A 10,780-nucleotide genomic window follows, 5' to 3' on the forward strand; every position below is an offset into this window, starting at 1 on the left:
GGGTGCAAGAACTTCTTGGCACTTCAGTCCATTTCAAAAGCCCCCCCCCCCCCTTGCAAGTTTTCAGGGAGGTCTTCCAAAGCATTACGGGGCAAATAGTTATCTGCTCTCAACTGGTGCTTTGCTTTCTGTAAGGGCATCTAGCGCAGTGGCCTCATTTTTCACCTGGTTTGTGCTCCGGCTCATCTGTCGCACTGATTTCAAAGTGGTGCCCCCAGTTTCCCCAACTGATGTTGCTCCACCATCTTTTTCCAAAGGGCTTCAAGTATCTGTACCTGACCCCGCAGGAGTACACCAGGATCAGCTCCACAAACTCTGTTCACTGTGAGCACGTGGAGGAAGCCGGCGAATCGAGGTGAGTCAATGGTGTCCCCCTGTCTTGGCTTGCCTGCAAAAGGTCCCGTGTTCAACCCCCAAGGGTATTTCCAGGTGAGACAGGGGAAAACAACAACCGTGTCTACAATCCCAGAGAGCCTCTACTAGTCATGGAAAGGCAGCCAAGTGCCAGGCTAGATGGACCAGTGCTTTGCCTGGCTGTCAGGCAGCTTCCCTCGTTCCTGGGAGGAGGAACTCTTGGTGTCCTGCCCTGCCTGGCTCCATCTTTCAGCCGCCTTGGCCTCCTGCAGGTACATCATCACCGATATCATTGGCAAAGAAGAAGGCTTTGGCGTGGAGAACTTAAGAGCATCAGGCACCATCGCTGGGGAGTCTTCTCTTGCCTATGATGAAATTGTCACCATCAGCATGGTATGTATGTATGTAGGTAGGTATGTAGGTATGTATATCCTGCTTTCCCCCAGACTGGGACTCAAAGCAGCCCTGGCTCTTTCTGTCTCCTGCAGGTGACCTGCCGTGCCATCGGAATTGGGGCTTACCTGGTGAGGCTGGGCCAGCGGGTGATCCAGGTGGAGAACTCCCACATCATTCTGACCGGAGCTGGAGCTCTGAATAAGGTAGTGAGCAGGCAGCGTTCCCTAAGCTTCCTCCATGTTCCATTGCGCAGATCCTTCTTGGCACTCCATTTCCTTTTGCTTGTTCTCATGCAGCACTAAAGAGCTCCCAGGAGCTCTCTTCATCTTCTCAGCTGGATGGCTCTCATTTTGCCATGTCTGCCTCTCGGCCAAGGAGCCACCCGCTCCCAGACCATCTCAACTGCCTGCAGCTGCGGTGAGGGAAAGGACGGAACAATTTCTCTCTCTGCCCATGAAATATTTTGGGGATATAAAAAGAGAGTCACTGCATCTCCCTAAGTGATTTGCATCACAGTCCTACACGTGTTGCAGCATTTGGGACCTTTTAGTTTAGAGAGATGGCGAGCGAGAGGCGACACAATGGAAGTTTACTGAAATATGCCTGGCCTGGGGAAAGTGAAGAGAGAAAAGTCCTTCTCTCCCTCTCATGACACACGGGGCTTCTCCACACTCCCTGTTGTCCTGCTGCTTCCCCTGGAGGAAGCCGGTTGCTGGCCAGTGGGGCAGGCGGGGCGGGACAGCCCCTGGGCTCAGGTCCTGCTTGCTGGCTTCTCACAGGTATCTGGCTGGCCCCTGTGAGAGCAGGAGGCTGGGGCCAATGGGTCGCCATTGGCCTGATCCGGTAGGGTTCTTCTTATGTTCTTCTTGGATTGGGGTTGTGTTTTTGGACCAGGTCTTGGGCCGTGAAGTGTACACTTCAAACAACCAGCTTGGAGGGGTGCAGATCATGCACAATAATGGCGTTTCCCACGTAACAGTTCCAGACGATTTTGAAGGCGTCTACACTATTCTGCAGTGGCTTACATTTATGCCAAAGGTAGGCTGAGGGCAACAGAGCTTTGACAATCCTCACAATTCCTCTCTAGTCATCCCACCTCATAATTATCATTTATCCTAATAGGGGTGATAAACACCAGGGGTGCAATGTTTCATTCATTCATTCATTTATTTATTTATTTATTTTTGTCATGTTCTTGTTTTCTTCCTTGTGAAAACAAAACCTATCCATAAATAAATTCTTAGAATAAAGTATCTTAATTGACTGAAAAAGTTTCCCCCTATCTTAACTGGGCAGCAAACGTAAAATAAAAAAATAATGATTTAAATTTTTTTTAAAGGGAATTACCAATAAATAAATAAAAATCCAGTACAGTCATACCTCAGAAATCAAACACCTTGTGAGTCAAACATTTTGGCTCCTGAATGCCACAAACCCGGAAATGAGGATTCTGGTTTGCGAACGTTCTTTGGAACCCGAATGTCTGAGGTGGGTTCGGCAGGTTCCGGTTGGCTGCAGGTTTGATTTCCGAACGTTTTGGAAGTCGAATGGACTTCCGGAACGGATTCCGTTCAACTTCCGAGGTATGACTGTAGTTGATGGCCACCATCTTAGAATTCTCTGTCCTGCTTCTCTCATAAACCGGAGGGCAGATTTATGTAGGTTTAATTGACGGGTTGAGGATGCGACCCTATGATTCCAGGAAGGGCATTCACTGGGGCCATGGGATATTGCTGACCACCCTCTCCGTGGGCACAGATGGCCTGCCCCCTCCCCAAGGCCCCCTTTGCCATCCCCTTTGAGGGAGAAAGAGGGTCCCTTCCGACAATTTTATGAGGCTTTGATTCTATAAGATGCTGTTCACATTCTCAGAGCTAAGCAGCCCTAATTTCTTCCTTTCTTGATCATCTTCTCAGGGCTCTCGTTTTGTTTAAAGCTCGTTTAAGAGAAGTTTCTTCTTGTAGGACAATCGTAGCCCTTTGCCTATCACCACCACAAGTGACCCCATTGACAGAGAAATTGACTTTGTCCCTTCCAAAGCCCCTTATGATCCCCGGTGGATGCTGGCAGGGAGACCTCATCCCAGTAAGTACAGGCACTAACCCAGCTGCAAGAATTCTGCAATGCTTTTGGAGGTATGGAACTGAAAGGGGAGGGGTTGCAATGTAATAGCAGGGGAATTGTTTCTGACCTGGAATTTTCTTCATTGACATTTCCTCCTAGTCAGTGTCATCAAGGCAAATCTACAATTTGTTTGCCAGACTTCCAGGGCTGACCTGAAGTCTCTAGGTTTGTGTGGCCCTCTCCAAGTGACAGAGGGAGGTTGCCATTGTTGTTGTTGTCATTACTAATAATAATGGGCTATGCTTGAAGCTTACAAGCTTCAGCCTGGCAGGAGCTGGTTGCAGGTTATTGCATAGACTCTCTGGAAGATCTGTCCCCTTTCCCTCTCCCAATTAACTTCCATCTCCAAGGCTCAAGGCTCATCAACGGTTCTGCTTGTCCCCTGCCTAAAAAAAAACGGGTCTGAGCGGTTTTCCATTTGACCTGCTGCTTACCCCAGACAAACCTTCCCTTCGCGACTGAGTCACAGCAAATGTCAGTCCATGGAAAACCCCACTGATATTTGCTCTGTTTCAGCTGTAAAGACTGAAGTTCTTCCCAGGGGGAAATGGCAGGACAAGCAAAAAGCTGCATGAACACTCTGTGTGGGGAGGAATTTCCATCCAGTGACGTATTTGTTCATTTGTAGACTTCATGTTTTTTATTTGGACGACATGCTCTTGGCGACTATGGTTAATGCTTAATGTGTCGTGCCTAAGGACACCACTGGGCTCCAGCCCCCAATGATATCACCAGAGGCTGCCCCAAGGTTTCAGGATTGGGCCCTGGGCTCTCAGGATCTGACAGCCCAAAATACAGTATAAAACCAAAAGCATTGTGAATTGCATAATTATAAGATGTGGATCAAATATGTGGAGTAAAAATGCAAGGGAAAGCAAAAGACCATAAACTCCACTGTGAAAGTTTTTTTAAAAGGAAAAAAAAGCTGAAAATGGAGGCGAGCTGCATAAGCAATCTGCCAGACACCTGTTGCCTGCCTTCTCCTCACAGGTTAGACTGGTCCCAAGTTGTTAAGGGCTCTATGTACTAATAGTAGTAATAGTAACACCTGGCAGCGAATCAATGGCTGGTGCAGATCTCGGAGCATAAGGTGTTGTAAGTGGATGAGCCTGTCAGCTATCAGGCTGCAGCATTCTGCTGCACTAACTGCAGCTGACTGTGGCAGTCGAGGCTCTTTGAGCCTGGGACTGCATTTACCAGGGGTCTTCTCCCTCGTTCCCTGCTGCTACGACATTTCCCCAGCTTTGCATATAATGAACGCAGCATATATGAAGAGGTTGTGGCTTTGGAAGGTCACAGTCAGACTTTTCTCAGCGTCCCCCGTTCCTTTATTGTGCAGCTGTGAAGGGCTCCTGGCAAAGCGGCTTCTTTGACCACGGCTCTTTCATGGAGATAATGCAGCCCTGGGCCCAGACGGTGGTGGTTGGCAGAGCCAGGTATTGGCCGAATCTTCCCTCTTACTAGAGGCAGTTGGGGAGAGGAGGGGGCTGGCACATTATTAAAGGTGCCCCCCAATGGCTGCCTGATCAGTTACTGGGGTGGGCTACACTCCTGCCTTTGTCACGGCACCCAGGCCATTTAATGCCTGGTGCAGAATTCGTCAGAATGAAAATCTCTGCTTTCTGCCTTTTGCATAAATAGGATTCCTAGTCCTTATGATCATTGAAATGCTCTTGGAGTCTTTAAATAGTTTTTCATTTGTTTTACATGGAGTCCACATGAAGCTCTTTTCCCTCCTTCGGATTCTTTGCAGGCTGGGAGGGATCCCGGTAGGTGTGATCGCAGTGGAGACCCGAACAGTGGAGTTGGCGGTGCCAGCTGATCCAGCAAACCCGGAATCAGAAGCGAAGGTTGGGAGCGCTAGAGTCATTTGCATTCCTGTACCATTGCTGATTTTATCTTTTCCATGAACCTGTATTGTTCTTCTCAAGCTGCCTTGTTGTTTTGGTGACCTCTACATTCCTTGTGTAAAAAGTCAGCAGACCACATGGCTCCTCTTCTGCTGTGACACATCCCTTGAAACATGGGCACTGTGTCGGGGGGGGGAGCTTTGGCCCGAATGTTCGTTTGAAAATGGCAAAACAACAACAACAAACTTTTGGTAACCCCCCATTAGCCCCTGGCCCCTCAACCTGCTGGCTGCTGTCACTAGGATCTGAAATTTTTACCTGCTTTCCTTTTTACTAAGTTTTTGGTTTTGAAGAGTCCCCCCCCCCTACACACAACCTCTTCTGTTCCCTCCTTCCTAGATAATCCAGCAAGCTGGACAGGTTTGGTTTCCGGATTCAGCCTTTAAAACAGCCCAGGCTATCAGAGACTTTGACCGTGAACGCCTACCACTTTTGATTTTTGCCAACTGGAGAGGATTCTCTGGTGGGATGAAAGGTAACTTACGCACCTCTCCTTGTATGAGCTGACCATGGTCACCTGAGGCCCTTCTTCATGTGCCACCTCCATAGGAGGACAGGAAGGCAGCAACCTGAGAACGGGGCCTTTTCAGTGGTGTCCCCCCACTTGTGAAATGCTATTCCCAGGGAGGCTTCCTTGGCACCTTCATTATATACCTTTAGGCACCAGGCAGAAACATTTCTTTTCTGCCAAGCCTTTGGCTGTTAATCACCCATGGCCTCGTTCAGTGGGTAAGATCTTTTAATCCTGCCTTTTAAAATAGCCACGTGTTTTAGATTTCTCTGCCTTGTTTTATGCTGGTTTTAATGTAAGTGTTCTTTAATTATTGTTGTCGATCGTTTCAAGTTACTTTGCTTAAAAGAGTGGTGAATAAGTTTAATTTTAAAAAATCACCCAGTGATGTTACTTGCTCCCTCGGCCCTGGAGCTGGCCTTGACTCCTGCCCTCCTTGCAGACATGTATGACCAGGTGCTGAAGTTCGGGGCGTATATAGTGGACAGCCTTCGGCAATTCAAGCAGCCGGCCCTCGTCTACATCCCCCCCCATGCCGAGCTCCGCGGGGGCTCCTGGGTGGTGATTGATCCAACTATCAATCCTCTTCACATGGAGCTGTATGCAGACAAAGAGAGCAGGTGGGTGCTGAGGGAGGCGCACTTCCGTTAGACAGTCTTGTCGTCAGAACATCAGAAGAGCCCTGCTGCTGGGTCAGGCCAAGGGCCCATCCAGGCCAGCATCCTGTTCTCACAGGGGCCAGCCAGAGGCCCCAAAGAGAAACTGGCCAGCAGCACCCGAGTGAAAGAGCCCTCTCCCCCAGGACGGCTTCAAGAAACTGGCATTCTTCCAGAAGCTTCTTCCAGCCATGGAGGCAAATAATAGCCATTGTGGCGAGTAGCCACTGACAGGCCTCTCCTCTGTGAATTTGTCCAGCCCTCTTTTAAAGCCATCCAAGTTGGTGGCCATCACTGCCTCCTGTGGCAGGGAGTTCCATAGTCTAATTATGTGCTGTGTGATGCAGCCATGCTTCTGAATGCCAGTTGCTGGAACTGCAAGAGGGGAGGGTTGCTCTTGTGCTCAGATCCTGGGCTTATGGTTGGCCCCTGTGAGAACAGCATGCTGGACTGCATGAGCTGCCTTTGGCCTGAACCAGCAGACTCTTCTTGGGTTCTTATGTTCTTTAACATCTGGAGCCCCCCCCCAAAGGGCCCAGTCTCTGATCCAAAGTGATCCCGTCCATGGAGCCTGGCTGAACATCTCCACCAGCATGTACTTAAAAGCCGCAAGGATGTCTGGCTGGAAAGAGTGCAAGAGCCCTAATTTGGGCAGCTCCTGTAAGCCTCTGGTCTCTGTTTCTGCAAGATGGCTTTGCTTTCCAGGGGGGGCATCTTAGAAGCTGAAGGTACCGTGGAAATCAAATTCCGGAGGAAGGAGCTGCAGAAGACCATGAGAAGGATTGATGCCACCTATGCCAGGATTGCTGAGCAGCTGGGTAAGAAAAGAGAGAAGGGCTGTGGGGCTGTTTCCTGCCTCCCTACCCCCCCCACCTTCCCCTTAAAGCTTGGCCTTGGAATAAGGTTTCTACCCATTTTCAAAGGCCGTATTTGATCCAGGGTGGGGAGGTGGGGGAGAGCAAATATTCTTGATGTGCTCTTTTTGGCATGTTTTGCTAGAGCAGACTGGACCACCCTGGTGCCCTCCATCGGCCCCATCCAGCACAGCTGCAGGATGACAGAACCATGGCCCTGCTGGCTGGGCTTGAAGGAAGATGCCGTCCCAAACATCTGGAGGGCACCGGGTTGGCAAAGGCTCCTCTGGTGAACCTGGAAGTCAGAAGAGAGGAAGCTGCTTTCTGCAGAGTCCGACTAGCGGTCTCTCGAGCTCAGCATTCTTTGGGGTTTCAGGCAGGGAGTCCTTTCCAAGACTCCTCTGGACACCCCAGGGGAGATGGTGCCTGGGACCTTCTGCTTGCAAGGCAGATGCCCTGACCACTGAACTCTATAGTCCTTCCCTGCACAGACTTCTTCCTCCCTGGCATTTTCCTCCCTGCCACGGATCAGCCGCTTTTTCTGGTGTCTACAGATTTTGTCTTCTCCTACAAAGACTTCTTGTATTCTGGGATTAACAGGTTCCCTGAGGCTCTCTGCAGAGGAGCACAAGGAGCTGGAGAAGCAGCTGAAGGCCCGCGAGGATTACCTCCTCCCCATCTTCCACCAGGTGGCAGTGCAGTTTGCTGACCTCCACGACACGCCAGGGAGGATGCAGGAGAAAGGAGTCGTTACAGTTAAGCCATGGGTTTTTTTCTTCTCGCTCCCAAATTCTCTGTTCTTCAGCCTCTGGAGTCTGATCATCCCTCATGCCTGAGAAGGTGTAGGAACTGTTTTTCATTTCATTCAAGTTGGAAAAACAAGGGCTGGAATCCTTGTTCCACTCTAATGCTTGCTGCATCTCCCTTGTGCTCCATCTCACGTTAACCTCTCTCACAGGGTTCTCATGAAGATAAAATGCAGGGAAGGGTCTTTGTCTGCTGGGCAGAGTATCTTGGAGAAAGCGTGGAATGAAAATATAACCATACGCTTGTGGGCTCATGAACCTGCTCAGCTTCTGAGCCATACTTGCCCAACCTGCTGCCCCCCAGATATGTTTGCCTCCCACTCTCATGGTTAGCCCCAGACTTGCTAAGACCTCCTGTCTTGTCACAGCAGAGTTGATGGAGAGCATCATTCAGGCTGCCTAAGGGGAGTTAAGTATGTCTACAACACTGGATAATGTGAATATCCTGATAAGCTTCCTCCGGCCAATGCAATAATTTATTAATATTCCCATAAAAAAAAAACTAGCAACGACCTTATTTGCTCCCTTTTAGGACATTCTCCAGTGGAAAAATGCCCGGGCGTTCTTCTACTGGCGTTTGCGGCGCCTCCTGCTGGAGGAAGTCGTGAAGGCAGAGATCCTAGAGGCTCACAGCGAGTTAAGCAACAGCCACATCCAGTCCATGCTGCGACGATGGTTCCTGGAAACGGAGGGTGCCGTGAAGGTGCTTGGCTTGGCTCTGTTGCAAGGATGGGGTAGCCTCCAGGCCAAGCCAGCGTACTCTGGGGGTTCAGGGGGGTCTCCCTCTTTCCACCTCAGCTGCTGGCCATGCAGCACCTCCAAGGGTTTGGACATACACCGTTTGTATGTGTACATGGAGCCCTTGCAGCCAAACCCCTGTGTGCAATCTACCTGTAGATATAAGACGCCTTAATAATAATACAAAGCATGGGTAAAATTGTGGCGTTGTCAGAGTGGAAGGCAAGTTTACAGAGAGAAGGGGGCTTAAAGCCTGTGCATTTCATCCCATTCTCACCTCTGGTTAAATGGGTTTGGCAAGCTTTTGTGTGATTTTCAAAAACCTTCAAGGCCTGCTTGGTTGGAAGTGAGGGTGAGGGGTGCAAACTGCGTGAAGGACCCATACCCCACTCTGACCTCTCTTCAAAGCCAGACTGAGTTTCCATTCCTCCTCCTCTAGGGCTACCTCTGGGACAGCAACCAAGTGGTGGTGGAATGGCTTGAGAAGCAGCTGCAAGAGGAAGACGGGGCCAAGTCTGCCATCCAGGAGAACATCAAGTACCTGAAGAGGGATTATGCCCTCAAGCACATCCGAAAGTGAGTGTAAAGCGAGACAGCAGGGGGGCTGCTTGAGGAAGCTCAGCTTGTTTCCTGCAGGGGCTGCATCTGGGCTATTTCTGGGTTGGAAAGAGTTGCATAGCAGGGATCTGGAGGGATGACCGTCCAGTGCTTGGTGCCTGATTCACATTGCAATCGCCATTGCAAGTTGAAAGTGCAGCATGGGGCTTCTGAATGCCAGGGGCTAGAAGCCACGAGGGGAGGGGGGAGTACTCTTGTGCTTGGGTCCCGCTTGTGGGTTTTCCTTAATGGGCATCTGGCCAGCCGCTGTGAGAGCAGGATGCTGGGCTGGGTGGCCTCCCATGGGCCTGATTCAGCAGCCTGCATTCTTAAATGACCCCCTTCCTTCTCCCTCATAACACCCCCCCTTTGCAGCTTAGTTCAAGCAAATCCCGAAGTTGCCATGGACTGCATCATTCACATGACCCAACACATCACTCGTGCTCAGAGGGCCCAGATCTCTCACCTCCTGGCAACAATGGACAACCCTTCCTCCTCGTGACTAGGGCATAGCTACAGCAGGAACAGGCACATGCCCACCATCGGCCTCCTTCAGACCTGACAGCCTCGTGGCCAAGCGGCGCAGCACAGAATGCATCTTCAGCGCAGGGCTCAACCAGCAGTTCCTAGAGCACAGCCACGTGGCAGGCGCAGTGGAACGGGCCTTTGGAGGACAGCTGTCTGTATGTTACCCAGCTACTGGTGTCCAAGACAAGTCTCGCCAGGTGTTTTCACATCAAAATGTATTGTCTTTATAAAATAACAGTACCAGTTTTCAGTGACTTTTTTAAAAAAAAAAATATGTCTGTGATAGAATTGTGCATTGGGGAACAATGCCAGTAACCACTTCCAAACCAGTCTCCAAGGCCTTGGCAAAATGTTGTGTCACACAGACTGCACTGCAGCCACGCTGCACCACAGAACACATTGCAGAAATTCCTACAAAAAATGTTGCTGCTTCTTGGTTGCAGATGACGTTTTTAGCCCCATTTGCCTGATGTAGGAAGTTTTGTCAATTTTCCTAATGAAAGGGATTATTCCGTCTCCCTCCATCATCCTTCCCAACTGCATCCCTCGAGCTCAAGGCAATTATGCCAGGGTCTGCCCACTTCAAAAGCAAAGCAGCATCTCCACCTTCGGTTGGAAACATTTGCCCATTTCCTGGCAGTGCCTAAGGCTGTGCCTCCATCGCCAACCTAGTGGTTCCATCAAAGGTTGGCCTAATGGGATTAAGCGGACGCCATGGCCGTTGGAGGCATTGGGTAGGTTGTGGGAATAGGCTGCAACCTGGGAATTCACAGTGCATTTCAAAGGTGTAAGCACCTGGCAGGTGGAATGTATTGTAATCTGCATAATGTTGAGCATTGTAAGTTCCCCCCCCCCCAAGAAAACTTATATAAGTGTGTAAAGGGCAAAGGTGGCAACCGAAGGGAAGTTTATGTTGCTAATCCTGTCCACTGTTGAGTGTTGCAGATCCTGACAGTCGCACTAACGTTCCAGTGTCCAAACCAGGCTGCCAAGGACTATTCAAGCCCAGGTGGGTGTTGAGGAAGATGTTGTGTTGAGTTCAGTGACAGGTGGGAGTTTTTTCTAAAAGAAAAAGAGAGTTCTGGTTTCTTCCTTCAAGGAAGGAAGCACCAAGTTCAAAAAAGTTGCTCTTTCTCCTAGCAAATATGTTAATTTATGTGCACATTGTCATGGGGGGTGGTCCTCTACTGTTCAAGCGTCTAATAAAAACAGCTATGTTTACTAGAAATGATCCTCTCTGGATTTTATTTACAGATGCCACATGCATTTTGTCTCTTACCATGTCAGAGACTCACAAAACAGGTCT

The 10,780-nt window shown here is 49.8% G+C and overlaps 2 protein-coding genes across 5 annotated transcripts in view; one reads left to right on the forward strand and one right to left on the reverse strand.

Annotated features, from left to right (window-relative positions):
• ACACB (acetyl-CoA carboxylase beta) overlaps positions 1-10,702 on the forward strand; it is a 63,202-nt gene extending 52,500 nt beyond the window's left edge. For 2 of the 4 annotated variants that reach the window (XM_079949182.1, XM_079949183.1), the window contains 14 exons: positions 258-355; positions 627-747; positions 843-953; positions 1,645-1,788; positions 2,715-2,835; positions 4,214-4,310; positions 4,628-4,724; positions 5,124-5,259; positions 5,738-5,915; positions 6,657-6,769; positions 7,406-7,560; positions 8,144-8,314; positions 8,789-8,925; positions 9,322-10,702. In XM_079949182.1, coding sequence (XP_079805308.1) covers positions 258-355; positions 627-747; positions 843-953; positions 1,645-1,788; positions 2,715-2,835; positions 4,214-4,310; positions 4,628-4,724; positions 5,124-5,259; positions 5,738-5,915; positions 6,657-6,769; positions 7,406-7,560; positions 8,144-8,314; positions 8,789-8,925; positions 9,322-9,448 — 1,806 coding nt within the window. In that variant the 3' untranslated portion in view covers positions 9,449-10,702. Of the gene's footprint in view, positions 1-257; positions 356-626; positions 748-842; positions 954-1,644; positions 1,789-2,666; positions 2,836-4,213; positions 4,311-4,627; positions 4,725-5,123; positions 5,260-5,737; positions 5,916-6,656; positions 6,770-7,405; positions 7,561-8,143; positions 8,315-8,788; positions 8,926-9,321 lie in introns of those variants that run through there. The other 2 variants (XR_013832402.1, XM_079949184.1) reach the window with 2 other exon arrangements.
• FOXN4 (forkhead box N4) overlaps positions 1-10,780 on the reverse strand; it is a 71,472-nt gene that overhangs the window by 687 nt on the left and 60,005 nt on the right. The window lies entirely within an intron of this gene.

This window comes from Podarcis cretensis (genome assembly GCF_951804945.1).
Source record: "Podarcis cretensis genome assembly, chromosome: 13".
Lineage (NCBI taxonomy): Eukaryota > Metazoa > Chordata > Lepidosauria > Squamata > Lacertidae > Podarcis > Podarcis cretensis.